The sequence below is a fragment of the Lynx rufus genome, unplaced genomic scaffold (genome assembly GCF_022079265.1).
Source record: "Lynx rufus isolate CCGP_SWC_20201006 ecotype Redwood Valley unplaced genomic scaffold, mLynRuf1.p SCAF_10, whole genome shotgun sequence".
NCBI lineage: Eukaryota > Metazoa > Chordata > Mammalia > Carnivora > Felidae > Lynx > Lynx rufus.
In genome coordinates this window covers 8,254,145-8,274,118 of record NW_025814824.1, presented here as the reverse complement: position 1 = coordinate 8,274,118, position 19,974 = coordinate 8,254,145, and the positions used below count along the sequence as shown (strand labels likewise).

At 41.3% G+C, this 19,974-nt stretch overlaps 1 protein-coding gene and 1 non-coding gene across 2 annotated transcripts in view; both read right to left on the bottom strand.

Moving 5' to 3' along the window:
• LOC124505204 (histone-arginine methyltransferase CARM1-like) overlaps positions 1–19,974 on the bottom strand; it is a 248,552-nt gene that overhangs the window by 148,444 nt on the left and 80,134 nt on the right. Inside the window, exon 2 of the mRNA XM_047071071.1 lies at positions 3,412–3,537. Coding sequence (XP_046927027.1) covers positions 3,412–3,537 — 126 coding nt within the window. The remainder of the gene's footprint in view (positions 1–3,411; positions 3,538–19,974) is intronic.
• LOC124505498 (U6 spliceosomal RNA) lies at positions 2,003–2,109 on the bottom strand. The gene has a single exon (XR_006960668.1). It is a non-coding gene; the product is annotated as a U6 spliceosomal RNA (small nuclear RNA).

Sequence of the window (19,974 nt, the reverse complement as noted above, 5' to 3'; positions counted from 1 at the left end):
TGTCTAGAGACATTATCCACACTGCAGCACATGGTCTGGAAAGCAAACCAGGACGGAGAGATCTTGCTGAGTGGAAGATACAGACATTGGTATTCAGAAAGGCTGAAGCTGCTGGAATTTCTAAGGCCGATTACTCGAAAGCAAGCTCTTTCTATATGAAGAAAAAACTAAAAATATTTGCATAGGGCTCCCCTTGAGTTTCTAGCTGAATAAATCTTAAATAAAATATGTGTAGGGTTGATGCCCAGAAGATGGTCAAAACCACAGTGGGCCAAGAATAACTATGAGAGAGCTCTAAGCTGAACAATTCCCAGAGATAACACAGGGTGGGGAGAGTTTCTAGTTCCAGCCAGAGTGGAGAGACCTTGCTGAACAATTAAGACGTAACAGCAGAAACCAAGGATCAGACACACCTTAGGAGCATGTCGAAACTAGACCTAGAATAAAGACTTCCCTAAGCCGGCCAAGGCAAAGCTAAAAAGCAAGTCTCACAAGAATCAAGCTGACCTAAAATTAGCTAATCCATCTGAGCGAACAAACCTTAATACTCCGTAAAGGAAGTCAGCAGAATCCAGACACTCAATAGCACAACACTTAGAATGTCCAGCTTCCATGACGGAAAGAGATCTGCACAACTTCCAAGTATCTGAAAATTAAAATAATTCTCAATATCTCAGAGACCAAAGAAGTAATCAGAAGAGAAATCAGAATGTATTTGAACAGGATGACAACGAAGATGCAACAGAGGGAAGTCTGGTTATATATCAGGAAAGCCAGAATTAGTGGAAGGTTAACGACTTCAGGAAATTATACTAGAAAAGAATAAAAGGACAAAATACCAACTTAAAGCTTCACTGTAAGAAGTTAAAACACAAGGGCAGAGCAAAATCACGGAATAAAAAAACAAAGAAAATTATAAAGAGAAATCGATGAAATTGAAAAGAGGTAAGCAAAAGAGAAAAAAAATGCAACCCATAGCTGATTTGTTGAAAAGACTTATAAAATTGATAAACCTCTAGCAATGCTGATCAAAAAAAAGAAAGATCAGACATTAATAACCAATTATCAGGAAAAAAGAAATTATAATAAATATTATGAAGAGGATAACGTGGAGGGGCGCCTAGGTGGCTTCTCGGTTAAGTGTCTGACTCTTGGTTTCAGCTCAGGTCTTGACCTCATGTCTTCGTGGGTTCGAGCCCCACAGCCGGCTTTATAATGGCAACACAGAACCTGCTTGGGATTCTCTCTTTCTCCCTTTCTCTCTGCCCCTCTCCCACTCATGCTGTCTCTGTCTCTCTCAAAATACATAAATAAACTTTAAAAACAATGATAAAAAACGAGGATAACACGTAAACTATGAAGAAATTTTAATCTGACATCTTAGATGAAATGCAGTAATTCCACGGAAGAATATAAAACATCAAATCGACACGAGGAAAAAATCTGAAGTGTCCTATATCTACTAAATCAATCTATTGCTAAAACCTTAAGCCCCAGTCACTTTGCAGGTGAATCCTATCAAAAATTTAATGAAGAATTAATACCAGTTCTATGCAAACTATTTCATTCCAGGTAATTCTCTACATTTATACAATATGATAGTCTCAACAGATCCAGAAAAATACTTAACAAAATCTAATGCCTAATTATAATAAAATTTTCCAACAAGCTAGGGAAAGAAATAAACTTCCCCGATGTGATCATTGGCACCCACAAAAGATAGACCACACACATTATACTTAATGGTGACAAGAGGACTTCCTTACAATCAGGAGAATGTCAAGGACAACTGCTTTCCCAGATCTATTCAACATTGTACTGGAAATCACAAGAATTTCAAAAAGTCAAGAAAAAAACATAAAAGGCATAAAGATCAGAAAACAGGGAAAGTCATCTCTATTTGCAGATGACAGTTTTGTTTTTGTTTTCGTTTTTATTTTATTTTATTTTTAATTTTTTTAAATTTACATCCATTTCAGGGGTAGATTCCTTAGTGCCCCTTAAAAATATGGAACGCTTCGCAAATTTGCGTGTCATCCTTGCACAGGGGCCATGCGAATCTTCTCTGTATCGTTCCAATTTTAGTATAAGCGCTGCTGAAGCGAGCACGACAGTTGTTTTTTTAACATAGGAAATTCTAAGGAATCTAAAAGAGAACTACTAGAACTAGTAAGTGACTACAAAAGGTTGTGGTATCCAAGATTAATATTGAAAATTAATTAGAGACTTCCAGGGAGGGTGGCGGAGTAGGAGAATCCTGGGCTTAACTTGTCCCATGGATACACCTAGATAACACCCACATCAGGGTGACTAACCCAGAAAATGACCCGAACACTGGCAGAACAGAGTCTCCACAGCTAAATGTAGAGAAGAGGCCACACTGAAGAGGGTAGGAAAGGTGGAGACGCGGTCGGGAACCAAACTGACCCACGGGACTGTCTGTAGGAGGGAGGGATAATGTGGGCACAGAGAGGGGAAAGAAACAGATTATCACACCAGGCACCCCAGACACAGGGACCTACACTGGGAAGATGAATCCCCGTAACATGTGGCCTTGAAAACCAGAGGGGCTTAGATGTGCTGGTTATTATCATGTCCTCTGAAATGCATCATAAAAATAAGATGGACAGATGGATGAACAGAGAATGGAGAGACGGACAGACACGTGATATGTTCCTCACTCTGGCTGACTCCTGCATGAGTGGAATTTCAAAACAAGAAACCAGGTTAACTTCTTTATCCCAAGTAGTTATGAAACAGCTTAGGATATTTTAGCTAACCAGAGGAGACTATTTACCAAACCTAATGGTTTACACTGTCTGGATTAACACCAAGGATCAATTTATATCCAAGCTAAAAAAAATGACCATCGTCCACCTAAGGTAGACCTGAGGCACTGATAGCCTTCATTTCCTTGATCAGATTCACAATCTTCCAGAGGGCCTTTCCGTCCCTTCTTAAAACACTTCCGGTTATACTCTACCTCCCTGCCACTGTTCATTTGTCGTCCGGAGTCTAAAAATGTTCAGCTGATGATTCAAAGACAAAAACAAGGTCGAATCATTCTGAACGGCACTCCACTTGAAACGCCACATTTCTGCAAGCAACCTCCTCTTCAAGAAGAAGCAACAGTAAGTGACAACGACCGGGACAATCCTTCCTGGCCTCTCCCGCAGCTCTGGATGGAGGAGGACCAAAAGGGGGGCCAAGAATTACAGCATTCTCATGGTCGACGAAAAGGCTGGTTGTTCTCTCTAGCCACGGTGTCAGGTAAGCACCGGTTTCAAAGCCGGGTCTCGGTTGATGACAGCTCACATCAGGAAACACACCGCCAGAGCCAGCCAATCAGTAACAGCAAAGTCACCCAATCAGGAGACTCGGCCTCATTAAAGCCACAGGCGCAAAACTTACCTGCGTGAGATTCAAACTTCAACAGAGCACTGCTGTATCCCAGAGTGATCAAGACGGATTCCTTCCCCACGCGGCAACATTCCGTGTCTCTGTTGAGTAAGCATTTAAAGACACAGACGCCATCAGCTACAAAGGGTGAAAAAAAAAGACAGGATTAGGAAAACCCATTTTGAGCATTGTAAAAAGGTTCCGCAACGCCATTCCTCTATTTCTCTCATGTTCTCAAGGCTCTCCATTTCTTTCTACTTAATAGAATGCCTCTTGAGACGTAAGAGGATATGAGGGTCGGAGATAGAAGACGAATTTAACTATGGCCCCATACCAATTTTTTGCAGGTGGGTTAGCACAGAGCTCAAAACTCTTGACTTATGTCCAAGGCCCCATTCCCCATAAACCTTGTACTCCCCGAATCATTTTGTATCCCTTGATGGCATTCCAGGAAAGTCAGGGAATGTCCCTGTGGGTGATTCTTTTTTTTTTTTTAAGTTTATTTATTTGAGAGACGAGGGGAGAAGGCAGAGAGAGAGAGGGAGAGGGGGAGGGAGACGGAGAGGGAGGGAGGGAGGGAGGGAGAGAGGGAGAGAGAGAGAGAGAGAGAGAGAGAGAGAGAATCTCAAGCAGGCTCCACGCTGTCAGCACAGAGCCTGATGTGGGCTCGAACTCACGAACCATGAGATCATGAGCCGAGCGGAAATCAAGAGTTGCTGCTTAATGGACGGAGCCACCCCGGCGCCCCCTGTGGGTGACTCTTGAGGTGGGTGATTCACCTCGTATGTGCCAGAGATCTCACATAATCTTCACTGTAAGCATTGTCACCACCAGCGTCTTGGCACAAAGACAAGGCAGAGACTTTAGGTCCAAATATGCATAGCTAGAAAGTGGCAGAACCAGAATTAAGACCCGAGATTAAATTTGACTCCAAAGCCCACTGTTGCTCCTCCCACATTGTGCAAGGCAGGCTCAGTCAACAGGGAGCTTAGTTTGTGCAAGCGGGGCCATGGTGAGCAGCCAGGCTCTCGTAAGCTTCATACATAGGTAACTGGGAAGTGACCTGCTATTCCTTCTTTTACAAGTTAAACAGGTCTTGGCGTTGGGGCAGCTGTAGGGTGGGGACAATAGTAATTAACTTGGGTTCTGTTCTTATCTCTGAGATTTACTCACCTAGGGACTCCAAGCACCTAATTGCACTGAGTCACATTTTTTTTTCACTATGTAAAATGAAAACACTGAGCTTATTCCACGAGCTTTGTGTGAAGACTAAATAATAAAGGTAAAATAATTTCCCAAATTCCATGAAAAGGAATTTTACGTGATGTGATTTAATGTCATTGCTCTCATTATAAAGATCTTCATTCCCATCCTTAATGTCTTACATTTTCCCTTACAAGATCAAATGTAGTAAGTGCTTTGACTTAAAAACATAATTACATATAAAATTCTACTGTTACGTGAGTATGTGGCACATTCATGCACACCCATTCAACACACACACACACAGAGTTAAGATGACCAAATATCTTCAAATATTTTCAGCCGTTACTTCAACTGAACGATTACCTCCTGACGGAAGCATTCACATATATTTCGCACAAAACATCTCGGCTGGTTAAACAGCGCAGATGTTTTGAAAACATTTTCCTGGCATAAAGCATGATTACAGGTTTAACTGTTACAGCCCAGTCAGTGTCTCAAAGGCATCGATGTCTCCTCACAAGAACGCAGCCACTAGTAGATGCAGAAGAGGGAGTCTGGGGCTCTTGTATATATAATACGTTTTCTTTAAATCACAAGAAATGTGGCTTTTTCCAAAGAAGTTAAGATTTTCTGCATTAACCAATTGTTTTCTTATGGTTTTGAAGTAGGATGAGAGAAAATAAAGATGCTGGCCTTCTCCAGGACCTTGCACACACACAACTATTACAGCCTGGGAGCTGGGAGCTCTTTGCAGGCAGGAGTGACTTTATTTTTTAGAATCATGATCTTTTCTTCCTCTGAATCAAAACCCGGCACAGTACCTCGTACTTAATACCTTTTGAAGCAGTGAAAGCATTTCTCCACATATTGATTACATGCCTCTCAGAATAGAATAAAAGCGTCAAAATTTATCTGGTTCAATTCTCCTGAACTAGATATGGTCAGAGTTTTTGTTTGTTTTGCTGTTGTTTGTGTGTTCAGTTATGATTTGATATTGCTGTTTTTTCCTACTTTCAGACGTTGCAAAATGCCTGCCCATATATCCCCTTTTCTTCATCCTCTCCTATCCTCTGTTTAAATATGGGCGGAGCAGATCTTTTTTAAGTATGCCAAAAAATCCAGGAAGTACTCGTAACTGCTTAATTTTTGTAATCTACCTTTGCAAAAAAGTTTTATAAAGTTTTTTTTTTAATGTTTCTTTTTGAGAGAGAGGGACAGAGTGTGAGTGGGGGAGGGGCAGAGAGAGAGAGAGAGACAGACAGAGAGACAGAATGTGAAGCAGACTCCAGGCTCTGAGCTGTCAGGAGAGATCCCGACACAGGGCTCGAACTCACGAACCACGAGATCATGACCTGAGCTGAAGTCAGAAGCTTAACCGACTGAGCCACCCAGGTGCCCCGCAAAAACAAAAAACAAAAATCAAACAAACAAAAAAAACAAAATTAATGCTTTAAACAAAATTGAAAAGTAATTATCAGCTCCGAAAATATTTTCAGCACACCCAGCAAAGATTTAATATCCTCATGATACAATTAACTCAAAAAAATAAGAAGGAACATCCTTATTGATTAGTAAGAGGGATCAGTAGGCAACTGACAACTAGAAAAATGCCAAAAGCAAAAGGAATATGAGTAATGAATTTCAGGGAGACTCAAAGAAATGTGTAATAAAAGAATGAGATCTAAATTTTTATGCCTCAATGTCAAAATTTTTAAAATATATATTAACAACGCCAAATACTGGAAAGCATATACGAATACGGTGAACGGCAGTTACTATATAAGTTTGCACGTAAACCTCCCTATTTCTGGGGTGTATTCTGCCCACGGGGCTCAAAGTTTAAAGTCAGTGTATTCTTTGCTGGACATTCTGCTCATAATCATTTCTTCCAGGATGTACCTGATCAAGTGCGGATGAATGTATATTCAAGGACGTTCATCTTAGAGTTGTTTACTCGTAAGAAAATGCAGAGAAGAGGAGTCCACCATGTACGTAGTTGGTTAAATCGAACATGATGCCTTCGTGGCAGGTTGCAAAACAGTACATATAATGTTATTACAGCAATTTAAAATGTTTATCTTCACAGAAAGCTGTTTAAAAAGGTACAAACCAAAACGTCATCAGGGGTTTCCTCTGCATGGAGAGATGTGGGGTCATTTTTATTTTTCCCTTTATAGGGTTCTGCCTTGTTTGAATTTTCCATGTGACTACTTATTTTTAACAATCAGAGAATACAAGCAATCAAATAAAAAACACACTACCCTTACTGGTGTATTTTACCACATTCTCATCTTGGTGGGTATTACCATTCTTTTCATTTTCTCATTTATTAGATATTAATTGGTAGTTTTAGATATATTCAAAAATATATTCATTCAAAAATACTGACTTCGGGATTAGTGTATCTAATATAAGCATTATTTTAATTCTCGTTTAAAAAAAATTTTTTTTTACATTTACTTATTTCTGAGACAGAGAGAGACAGAGCATGAATGGGGGAGGGTCAGAGAGAGGGGGAGACACAGAATCCGAAGCAGGCTCCAGGCTCCGAGCTGTCAGAACAGAGCCTGATGCGGGGCTCGAACTCACAAACCATGAGATCATGACCTGAGCCGAAGTTGGTAGTTCAACCAACTGAGCCACCCAGGCGCTCCTAAGTCTCATTTTTAAAATCATTCATAGAAGTGAGGAACACCCAGTCGGTTGAGTGTCCAACTCTTGATTTCGGATCAGGTCATGATCCCAGGGTTGTGATATCAAGGCCCGTGTCGGGCTCTGCACTGACTGTGCAGAGCCTACTTGGGATCTTCTCTCTCTCTCTCTCTCTCTTTTCCTCTGCCCTTCTCCCCTGCTCATGCTCTAAGAAAATAAAATTTAAAAAAATAAATTAACTCATAGAATAAATATTTTCTCATGCTTTCTGTTTGCTAATCTTATAACTTGGACTAATTTCCTTTCCTATCCTTAGACAATGTTCGCACATAAACCAAACATTCTAGTTGCTTTCTGTTAACTAATGTGAGCAGTATAATAGTGTAGCTATCTTACAATCAAGTGTATTATCCACCAAGAAATGTTTCTTTTTAAGTTTAAAGAATCTGTATCAGAAAAATGAAGGAATACAATAAACAACTGTTGGGGGCACATCAAAATCCAAGACCATGAAACACCATTACAACACTGACGAAAAGTGGGGGTGATGGGGAGATGATTTCCACCATACATTGTACATCTATCTTCCTACCAAGTTATTACTAGTAATAGTAATAAAAAGTACATTTCCAGAACATTCTGATTCTACAAACATTTCCTTCATCCTTTCAGTGGCACAGAAGGCCGGGTGCTTCTGTGTCCTTACTGTCATTCTGCTTTTGAACTTTGCCTTCATCTGGGACACCTTTGCTTACTTCTTCAAAGGGCAAGTCCTGGATCTGCCAGCCGGGGTAGCAAGCACCAGAAGTTCACGTGCACAAAACTTGGGCAGCTTTAGAAAAGCCCAGAGCTTTGTTGCTTCCTCCTTGAGGAAAAGCCATTTGTTCTCCCAGAAGATTCTCAAAGAAAACCTTGACAGTGGTAAATCTAGATGCCTGTTCTATCTTCCACCTAGCCTCATCTGACAAGACTCCCAGAGGCATACCAAGAAATCCAGGATCTACCTGTGTTACGAGTACATCCAGCTGTCAGCGCTGAGCCTGATGTGAGGCTCGAACTCACAAACCATGATATCATGACTTGAGCCAAAATTAAGAGTCGGACGCTTAACCAACTAAGCCACCCTGGCGTCCCTATTCACTAAAATTTTCTACCTCTCCACCTATGTACCTCCTCTTTTAGCCGTCGCAAATGCCAAAGTCAAATCTCCACAAAAAAGCTACAATACTAGTTGACCAAGAATATTAGGTATCAGGCATGGTCTAGAACAGAGGTTCTAAAATAGATTTTTATATATAAAGTCCTGGAAAGAAGAGCACTCGTGACCTAATAATATGGCATTTATGCCAATTCTTTGCCCAGCGACCCTTTTACTATTTTCCTGTCTAGAAATACAAGTTAGTCTACCTAAGGAATGTGTTTTCTAGAAAGAGATCTAAACAATGATTGTATAAGCAGCGCCTCTATAGATAGAATAAAGTATATAGACAACTGTGCAGTTATTATTTTTGACAAATTTAACCAGAAAAAAGGTATATATTAAAAAAAAAAAAGGACAGGATTATGTCACTCCAGGAAATCTATTAGAATTAGCCATACTGATTGTATTCAAACACCACCATTTCCTATGAGATATGACCCAATACTAATAAATGATACATGACGGCCTCTCCCTTCTCCTCTGGAGAATTTTGTATTTGAAAAATTAGATCCTAGGCTTTCGCTTGCTGGAGTGAAAATGGAAAATGGATTGATTGATTCAGGTCAAAAGGGGCCAAGCGAGCATTAACAGCAGGAAAGAAACGAAGAGAACGGGAAGGTATGTGGGAAATGCAAGACAGGGCTTGGGAGGAGCTTTTGGAATTGAGAACTGGGATAGTATCTGTAGGTGAAAGAGAGAAAGAGAGAGAAAAACACGGAAGTGAGGCTCTTAAGGCATTAGTCTCAGAAGACCAACACTGTCGTCACCGATTATGATTACTCAGTTGTCTGGTTGTTTTGCTGTTGGTTTCGATTGGGTTTGTTTTTGTTTTTGGGGGGGTTTTGGCAAATGCTATCATCCCCTTCCTCTACATTTTTTTATAGTTACGCTAAACCTGCACTGTCAGATTAGCCATCCATCACGCAGCACAGTGGTTTCCTCCCAGCCGCCATTTAGCAACTACTTAGTGCTCACAGCTAGTCCTCTGTAGATGCCTCTCCAGTCGCTGTGCTTGTCCAAAGTCATTGTCTAGCAGAGTCTGAAGAAGGGCTCAGGGAAACACAGTCTTCGGCAGATTCCTTAAGAAGGGTCACGGGAGCAATATTCCCTGAACTCTTGCAGGCCAACAGTCGTCACTGTCCTTTACGTTTTTGAAGGTCGGTTTTTCCAGATATGGAACCCTTGGCTCACATTTTCTTTCTCTGCGGACACCTCCGATACATTCATCCAGTTTCTTCTAGCGCACAGCACTACTGTCACAAAGACTGATGATAATCCCCTCTTCTTTCACGTATAGGTAATATACGAATGTTACCCAGATATCCAGAGGGTTTCCTCTCTTTCTTTGAACATCAGTAATTTTTACTGGAATGTGGTTTACACTAGCCATTCTAGGTCAGTATTTTCAGGTACAAAGGTATTCTTTCAATAGATATTTTCCATTTTTTTATGTTGACAAAATTTCTCAATTATAATTCTAGTATTTGCGTTATTTCTTTGTTACCTTCCTCTCATCTATATGTTGTATCTTCTTGGCAGATCACTGATATTTGAAATTTTCTTTTGACCCCTTTTGATCTCTTTTCACATTTAAATATTTTTCCATCTTTTCTCCTTTATTTGATGTATTTCCTGTTCCTTCTAGTTTAATCTTCATTTCTAAAATTATTTTAATTATTTATTTCTAAGTATAATCTTGAATTCTATCATTTCATTCCTGTGTTGGCTAATTCTTCCTTATGTTATTCTTGTATGTCTTGTATGATTTTCTTAATTTCTCTGATTTTTAAAAAATTTTTTTTAATTTTTTTATTTTTTTAAAATTTACATCCAAGTTAGTTTGCATATAGTGCAACGATTTCAGGCGGAGATTCCTTAGTGCCCCTTACCCATTTAGCCCATCCCCCCTCCCACAACCCCTCCAGTAACCCTCAGTTTGTTCTCCATATTTATGAGTCTCTTCTGTTTTGTCCCCCTCCCTGTTTTTTTATTATTTTTGTTTCCCTTCCCTTATGTTCATCTGTTTTGTATCTTAAAGTCCTCATGTGAGTGAAGTCATATAATTTTTGTCTTTCTCTAATTTCACTTAGCATAATACCCTCCAGTTCCATCCATGTAGTTGCAAATGGCAAGATGTCATTCTTTTTGATTGCCGAGTAATACTCCATGGTATATATATACCACATCTTTTTTATCCGTTCATCCATCGATGGACATTTGGGCTCTTTCCACACTTTGGCTATAAACATGGGGGTGCATGTGTCCCTTCGAAACAGCACACCTGTATCCCGTGGATAAATGCCTAGTAGTGCAATTGCTGGGTTGTAGGGTAGTTCTATTTTTAGTTTTTTGAGGAACCTCCATACTGTTTTCCGGAGTGGCTGCACCAGCTTGCATTCCCACCAACCACGCAAAAGAGATCCTCTTTCTCCACATCCTCACCAACATCTGTTGTTGCCTGAGTTGTTAACGTTAGCAATTCTGACAGGTGTAAGGTGGTATCTCATTGTGGTTTTGATTTGTATTTCCCTGATGATGAGTGACGTTGAGCATTTTTTCACATGTTGGTTGGCCATCTGGATGTCTTCTTTGAAGAAGTGTCTATTCATGTCTTTTGCCCATGTCTTTTCTTCACTGGATTGTTTTTTGGGTGTTGAGTTTGAGAAGTTCTTTATAGATTTTGGATACTAACCCTTTATCTGACATGTCATTTGCAAATATCTTCTCCCATTCTGTTGGTTGCCTTTTAGTTTTGCTGATTGTTTCCTTCGCTGTGCAGAAGATTTTTATTTTGATGAGGTCCCAGGTATTCATCTTTGCTTTTGTTTCCCTTGCCTCCGGAGATGTGGTGAGTAAAAGTTGCTGTGGCCAAGGTCAAAGAGGTTTCTGCCCGCTTTCTCCTCGAGGATTTTGATGGCTTCCTGTCTTACATTGAGGTCTTTCATCCATTTTGAGTTTATTTTTGTGTATGGTGTAAGAAAGTGGTCCAGGTTCATTTTTCTGCATGTCACTGTCCAGTTTTCCCAGCACCACTTGCTGAAGAGACTGTCTTTATTCCATTGGATATTCTTTCCTGCTTTGTCAAAAATTAGTTGGCCACATGTTTGTGGGTCCATTTCTGGGTTGTCTATTCTGTTCCATTGATCTGAGTGTCTGTTCTTGTGCCAGTACCATACTGTCTTGATGATTACAGCTTTGTAGTATAGCTTGAAGTCTGGGATTGTGATGCCTCCTGCTTTGGTTTTCTTTTTCAAGATTGCTTTGGCTATTTGGGATAATTTCTCTGAATTTTTTTTTTAAATCTAACCTTACAGACATATTTTGGAGCGTGTATCTTTCTAGCATGCTTTCATGGTTGGTGATGATGTTGTCTTGCCCCTTACTTGCCTTTTTTCTCATAGTAACTCTGCATGGCATTTGACCTCAACACTTTTCTGTTGTTCATTTCTTGTGAATACCATTTTACTAAACTTTTGAAGGATGATAATTGCACATATAGTTTTATAAGACACACCAAATTGTTTTCCAGAGTGATGGTGCCATTTCACATTCCCATCAGCAATGGACAAATAATCCAATTTCTCCACATCCTCAAAGCATCTGGTGTTGTCACTATTTTTTTGCTGTAGACATGTTTATAGTCGTGTGGTGTTATCACATCGTGGGTTCAATGGGCACTTCCCTGATGACTAATGACACTGAATATTTTTTATGTGTTTATTTACCATCTGTATATCCTCTTCTGTTCATGTGTTTTTACCCATTTTTTAAACTATTTTTTTAACTGTTGGGTTTTGAGAGTCCTTATATTCTAGATCCTGGTCCTTTGTTATATACATACATGTGGTGTGCAAATATTTTTCTCCCATTCTGTAGTTTGACTTTTCATCCTTTTAACAGGATATTCCACAAAGTAAAAGTTTCCAATTTTGATGAGATCCAACTGATCGTTTTTTCCTTTTGGTGTCAAGAGGAACCTGACCATCTTTTGGTGCCAAGCCTAAGAACTCTTTGACTCCTTGACTTTGCTCATTCTATGGTTTCATTACATCTTGACAACTGTGACCGTCTCTCCACTGCAATCTGCTCTCGTAACTGAAGTGAGTTCACACTGCTTCCAGGTTACAATTAATGAAGCACATGCACGGTCATTGCACAGCTCTGCTCAAACCTTCAAGGATTTCTACCCCCACCCAGGCACCTTCCCAAACCACCCCTCCAAACATATACCAGATAGCCAAACTAACGACCAGCTGATCTCCAAAAAGGGTTTATAATTATGGGGCAGTAGGGATGTGAAATTCAAGAGCGGGACTTCTGAAGTGACACAGCTCCCCTTCTGCCACTCAAAATACGACATAACTTACAATGTCCATTTCAAACGCCACCACCTCCATGGTACTTTTCCTGATGGCCCCCAACTGGTAGATGTTATCACCCCCACCACCCCAAAAGCACTTTGTACCTCTCTTACAGCCTTTTGCTTCTTCTCTGATTTGCACCCCCATCTTACTCATTGTGCAAGACATCATACCCGTCAGGCGCAGGAACTGTGACCCCTTTGTCTTTGATTCCCGTGGGAGACCTGGTACACAGCAGGGACCAATGCTGGTGACATGACCGCAACCACCAACGGCATCACTCGCGTTCAGACACACATCACTCAAGTTCAGACTCAAGTTCAAACTCAACTACATGGCCTATTTGCCATACCCACCGTTAAAAACAAAACAAAGTAAACGGACAAACTTCACTCATGTCTCTAGCCTCTGAATCAGCTTTAAAATGTTTTTAACCATTGCCTCTTTTCTTCCATATCCTTCTCTCCACACATGACCACGGCAGAAAGAATAAACACTGTAACTCTGTAATGAAACTTTAAACACCTTTGTGACCAATATTTTCAAATCAGAAGGAAGTAACTTTTCATTCTGTCTTTAGCGAATTAGCACCCCACCTCCCGAATAGCTTCCCTAGGCACCCAATGCTCCCTCAAATTTATTTGAGATGCTTGCCTGAGTAATCCTTCACCCCCCCCGCCCCCCACCATTTCTCAAGGTGGGAAAGTGACCAGGTGCCCAGAGAGCCCTAGGAATTCTAGGAAAATAGGAGCGGATCTTGTTCTGTTTTTAATCCCAACACTTTCTGATCATACACTTGTCTACTGCTTCTAGCACGGCACTCAGCACATAGGATGGGATTGATACACACTTATTGAATTAAACAAGTGAATCAATACAGTCACAGAGGTAGCTCCCTAAACCACATAAAAAAGAAAGACTATGAAACCTCGGAGCATTACAGATATCAAAGTGCCCACTGAACACTTGGTATTTTTAATTGACTTTTTTTTTTCTGCTCTGGCAAATGGTTGGGATCTTCGGGTTTATAAAAGGTTTTCCCAGTTATGGTAGGAGGTCAAAAGAAAAACCTGTCTTCCTCATTTCTCCACAAAAACAGGCAAAACCCTCCTACTCTTCCTCAGGAAGCTGCTTCTCTTAGATTTCAATTTCATTTCACTGTGAATGTATCTTTAGAGTGACTAAAAACTGTACAGTCTACGTGCTGTCTGGGCGGCATTTTCTCCAATCACCAGCTCTCTCCTGGTGGCTTCGAAAGACTGTAAACTGACTTCTTGTAGTTATTCAATTGGAGATAATTGCTCCAATGTGGACAACTGGGGATTCAATTGGGGATAATTGCTCCAGGGAGCAGCTAGCCACCCTTGTGGCACACTTTCACGACCTCCACCTCATCTGTTCCTCACTGCTTGTCATGAGGAAGGGCTCCTGATGCCTCTTCTCTCCACAGCGATCCTGACGCTCAGAATTACCTGGATGTTTGCGTCACCTCACCTCTGTCCGGATCGCTACCCTCTATTTTCATCGTGCCACATCGCACAGCTCCCTACCACAAGTAAAAGCAAAGAAGAAGAAGAAGACAGACAGAGGCATTTCAAAATTTCTCCATACGTGAGCTCTGAGATCCTGTTTTCAAAGCAGTAAGGTGTAAATATTCCTGACTTTTGCAGCTTAACCTTAGTTACTCTTACAAGCCTATTTCGGGGCACCTGGGTGGCTCGGTGGGTTAAGCGTGACTCCTGACTTCGGCTCAGGTCGTGAACTCACTGTTCGTGGGTTCGAACCCCACGTTGGGCTCTGTGCTGACAGCACGGAGCCTGCTTGGGACTTTCTCTCCTCTCTCTGCCCGCCCTCTGCTTTCTGTCTTTCAAAATAAATAAAAATAAACTTAAAAAAAAAAGCCTACTTCAAACTCCAGCTGTCATGAATGAATTGACCGTGCATGCAAGCGTTTATTTCTGGGCTTTCTATTCTGTTCCAGTGGTCCAGGTACCTGCTTTTATGCCAGAACCATACTGTTTTGATTACTGCAGCTTTATAACACAGCTGAAAGGTTAGAAGGGGTGAGGCGTCCAGCTTTGTTCTTCTTTGTCAGGACTACATCGGCTGTTTGGGGTCTTTTGTGATTCCATAGAAGTTTCAGAATTGTTTTTTCTACTTCTGTAAAAATGCCACTGGAACCTTGATAGGGATTACACTGAATCTATAGATGGTTTGGGGCAGCAGGGACATTCGAACAATATTAATTCTTCCAAGCCACGAACCCAGAATACCTATTTTTTGCGTGTCTTGTTCAATTTCTTTCATCAGTGTCTTGTGGATTTCAGTGTCGAGATCCTTCCCTTTCTTGGTTAAATTTATTCCTAAGCATTTCATTATTTTTAATGTTATTGCAAACAGGATCATTTTCTTTATCTTTTTCAGATAATTTATTGTTAGTATAATACATGTCTTTAAAATGAAAGAGGTACTGGAATAGAACCAAATAGAAATTTTAGAAATTAAATTAAAAACTACAACCATAGATGAGTTTAAAACAGATTTGTGAGAAAATGTTTAATTGAAAAAAAAAAAAAAACAGATTACAGAGATACCTGGGTGGCTCAGTCGGTTGAGCATCAGATTGCGGTTCAGGTCATGATCTCCCAGTTCAGGAGTTTGAACCCCACATCGGGCTTGTTGCTATCAGCACAGAGCCTGCTTCCTGTCCCCCCCTCTCTCTCTCTGCCCCTCCTCCACTGATGCTCTCTCAAAAATAAAAAAAAAAATTTTTAATAAAAATAAAAACAGATTAGATGCAGCTGAAGAAAGAATGAACAGAAAACACATGCTGGGCAACCTTATAGATTGCCTCGGAGAAAGACGAAGACACAGAAAATGTGAAATCAGTTAAGAGACCGAGGCCATAATAAGATCTAATTTAGCCTTCATAAGAATTGTATGAGAAGGGAATAGAGCAACAAGGAGAGAAATATAATGGATGACAACATCGGAAATGAAATTACGGAAAATATGCATCTTCATATACAAGAAGCAAGAGTTACCGTCAGGATAAAGGAAAATAAAATTCTGTATTTAGATACACTATGGTAAAATTGCAATGCCCAAACAAGCCAAAACAAAGACAAATATGCCAAAACAAAGACAAAAAAACATGAAAAAAGCCAGAGGAAAAAAACCAAGTCGACTACATGGGAATGAAAAGTACACTGACAATTTCCAAAAGAACGGAGCTTCCTTTTGTGTTCTTATCACAAACAATTGTCAGACTCAGAAATCAAGAAGTGTTTTTTTGTTTGCTGTTTTTTTTTAAGCTGACACTCTGGCTCAAAACTAACCTGAGGTTTTAAACCAAACTCCTTTATGAACTTATGGACTTGAAAGACCCTTGAGGTCGTATCACCTAACTACTTACTCAAGGAGGACCTAAACCCTGAGTTTTAAGTGATTTCTCTAAGACCTTAGAGTTAGTTCAAAGAGCAGGTCTGGCACTAGACCTTTAGTGTCTTCTATTAATCTCCCCACAAGTGGAAATCTGCAAAATTGGGATTATCTTTAGTTTACTATATTTGCCTTATAACGCTTATTCCAAAAGCCTTAAATTATCTGCCAATTCATACACATGTGCATTCATACCGACACGCCTCTTGCACATGCTAATAATATTACCACTGATTAGAAAACATACCAAAACATGGTCACGGTTTCTGAAACCCTTGGCAAATCAGAGGCAGCTCTTATGGAGTCTGGACGGCTCCCTGCAGATACCGATCGCTTACCACCCGGTGCACGAGACTGCATGAGACTCTCCTGCGCCTAAGCTGTAACAGCGTTTTCCTTGCTCAGCACTGCCCAAGTTCTGTTGGCTATTTCCAGCTGGAGAAACCTGAGCACATGCTATCACCTTCCTTATTACCTCCAGGTGGTAAGTAATTTATTTGAGGGGCCAAGATTCTGGATGTGTGGATGATTCACACGTTGAAATAGAAATAGACTTGGAAAAATTACCCCCAAAGTTATCTCTTTACCAAGTAAACAAAGAATCTCTTCCTGTTAGTTAAGCCGAGAATTGCAGAACGAAAAAGAACCCAAGTTTCCGCGTATCATTGCTGCCCAAAGGGTGCTCCATGGACCAGCGCCTTAGCATCACCTGAAGCTTGTCGGAGACATAGACTCTCAGGCCTACGCCCAGAACCTGGATCCGAGTATGTATCTTTGCGAGATTCCAGGACGACTCATGAACAAGAAAGTTTGAGGACTGGTCTAACCATCCTAGCATGAGGGTTCCCTATCCTAGTTTTATGCCACACCACATATTCCCTTTTCTCATTCCTTTCTGTTCGTTCATACATTCCTTTATAGCACATGTACCTTTATTCACAGCACTGCCACTATTTGAAAAAGAAAATTCCATGGAGCACCTGGGCAGCTCAGTCGGTTAAGCATCCAACTTTGGCTCAGGTCATGATCTCACGGTTCATGGGTTCAAGCTTTACCTCTGGCTCTGGGCTGACAGCTCAGAGCCTGGGGCCTGCTTCGGATCCTGTGTCTTCCTCTCTCTCTCTGCCCCTCCCTGTGTCTGTCGCACTCTGTCTCTCTCTCTCTCAAAAATGAATAAACACTTAAAAGTTAAAAAAAAAAAAAGACAATTCCTAGATGTGAGTAGTAGACCTCAAAATACCATCAAAACCATTAGGCATTTGACTACATCTCTTTCTCATTCAAAAGTAATTTCTAACACCACTTAAATATGCTTATTAATTCAATGAATGCTTCAATTCCCCTTGAGAAAGATATAATTTAATGTTTTTGCTCCTTTGTGTACATAAAGGTACAACAAGAAACACTCTAATCATTTATTGAGTGAATCCAGCTCTATGTTCCACCAGTTTTCATAAAAATCAATGATTTAGGAAGGATCAGTTAATGTTTTATTTTCCAAAGTGGTAACTCGATAGATACGCCATCTAGAATCTTTTTTAAATTTTTTAACGTGTATTTATTTTTAAGAGATAGAGAGAGACAGAGCAGAAGCAGGGAAGGAGTAGAGAGAGGGGGAGACACAGAACCCGAAGCAGGCTCCAGGCTCTGAGCTGTCAGCACAGAGCCCGACATGGGGCTCGAACCCAAGAACCACTCGATCATGAGCCAAAGTCTGAGGCTTAACCAGCTGAGCCACCCAAGTGCCCTGAGAATTTTTAAATGTAGAATACTTGCAATATTCTTTTACTGTTAGGGAACAACTAGGAAACGTTTTTTTCTAGTGCCATTTAATGCAGGTGACTTCGTCTTGGAATTTTCCAAGAAATTCTAGGTTTGAAGAAAGGACAAGATGATAGGAGCTTCACAGGCAGTCAAATGATAATTTTGCCACCACCCCTCTCATTTTATGAAGGAATCCAAAAGTCCTTTAAGAGACTTGATCTAGGGGCACCTGGGTGGCTCAGTTGGTTGAGCCACTGACTCTTGCTTTCCACTCAGGTCATGGCACTTGGGAGTGCCAAGTCAGGTTCTGCACTGACAGCGCGAAGCCTGCTTGGGATTCTCTCTCTCTCCCTCTCTCTCTGCCCCTCCCCCGCTCATGCACACTCCCTCTCTCTCTCTCTCTAGTAAATATACTTTAAAAAAACAAAAATATTTTTTTAAAAAAAGAGACTCGATCTGATAAAGCACTTGCACTTTTACCGCAGTCACAAAAAGACTCTTTAATGTTTAGATGAGCATGTTTTTATAGAGCACCATGCGATTTTTCAAATAATTTGAGTTACTCTGTAACTAGCAAAACACAAATAAGTGGGGACAAAATGGTTTGCTCGATAATTGTGTTGAGACAATTGGATAAACATTTAAAATCTGTGGGGGGCCAGGCCCCGGTGCCAGGCCGAGACCGGGTCGAGCCATGTTCCCCGTTGACTCAAGCCAACCCGGTGGTTCCCCCTCCCATTCATGTGGGAGGCCGGGCCCCGACGCCAGGCTGAGACCAGGTCGAGCCATGTTCCCCGTTGACTCAAGCCAACCCGGTGGTTCCCCCTCCCATTCATGTGGGAGGCCGGGCCCCGACGCCAGGCTGAGACCGGGTCGAGCAACGTTCCCTGTTGACTCAAGCCAACCCGGTGGTTCCCCCTCCCATTCCCCCACTTTCAAGGGCATACGAAAGCCTTGTCAAGGCTGAGAAAGTTAATTCCTGAAGACTGTGGTCTGCAGGTGTTGGCAGTAATGCTACCTCCCTTTTTCTACCCCGAGTCAGATAGAAACAAACATGGGAATTGTGTTTTGCTAGCAATCTTATCAACAAGGTCTTGTGACCCGTCTAGAAAATGCACAAGAAACACAGAACTAAATGTTTTGGTGGGCAGCAATTATGTGAAACCTGTTTATTCTTAGAATGACCTAACCCATAAGAGTCTGGTTATAAAAGATTGTGTACAGCAACAATAAAGCCGTCACTTGGGCCATCAGCCCAGGGGACCCTCCTGTTCCCAAACTTTCTCTTCTCTCTTTTTTTTCTTGCATTCCCCTACCCTCAGGACCCTGACCTCGGTGTTTGTCGCGCCGGCCGCGACAAGTGGCGCCCGAACAGGGACCTGAGACAACAAGGAGGAAAGTGAAAGCGGACCGCGCGGCGTCTAATTCAGGTAGGGGAACTGTGCCGGCAGCACAGACGACGGGAGTAAAACTATGGGACAGAAGCAGTCTACGGAACAGGGATATTTTATAACTGCCTTGCAGGCTCTTATGAAGGAGAAGGGAATTAAGGTTTCTCAGTCAGCCCTTAGGGAATTTTTTGACATAGTGCATGATTATTGCCCATGGTTTCCAGACAGGGGTACAGCTGATTTAAAGGACCGGCAGCGAGTTGGTCAGGAACTTAAAAATCAAATGAAGATTCGTGGAGCTGCAGTTCCAGGGACTTTGTGGTCTACTTGGACCTGTATTAAAAAGGTCCTTGATCCGGGAGGCTGCTGCTCACCTCATAGAGGAACAACTGCAATTAGGTCATTTAGTTCCCTCCACCAGTCCCTGGAACACCCCAATCTTTGTGATTAGAAAAAAGTCAAATAAATGGAGGTTGCTGCAAGATTTGAGAGCAATTAATGCTGTCATGAAGCCCACGGGGGCTTTGCAACCTGGCCTCCCTTCCCCATCGGCCATTCC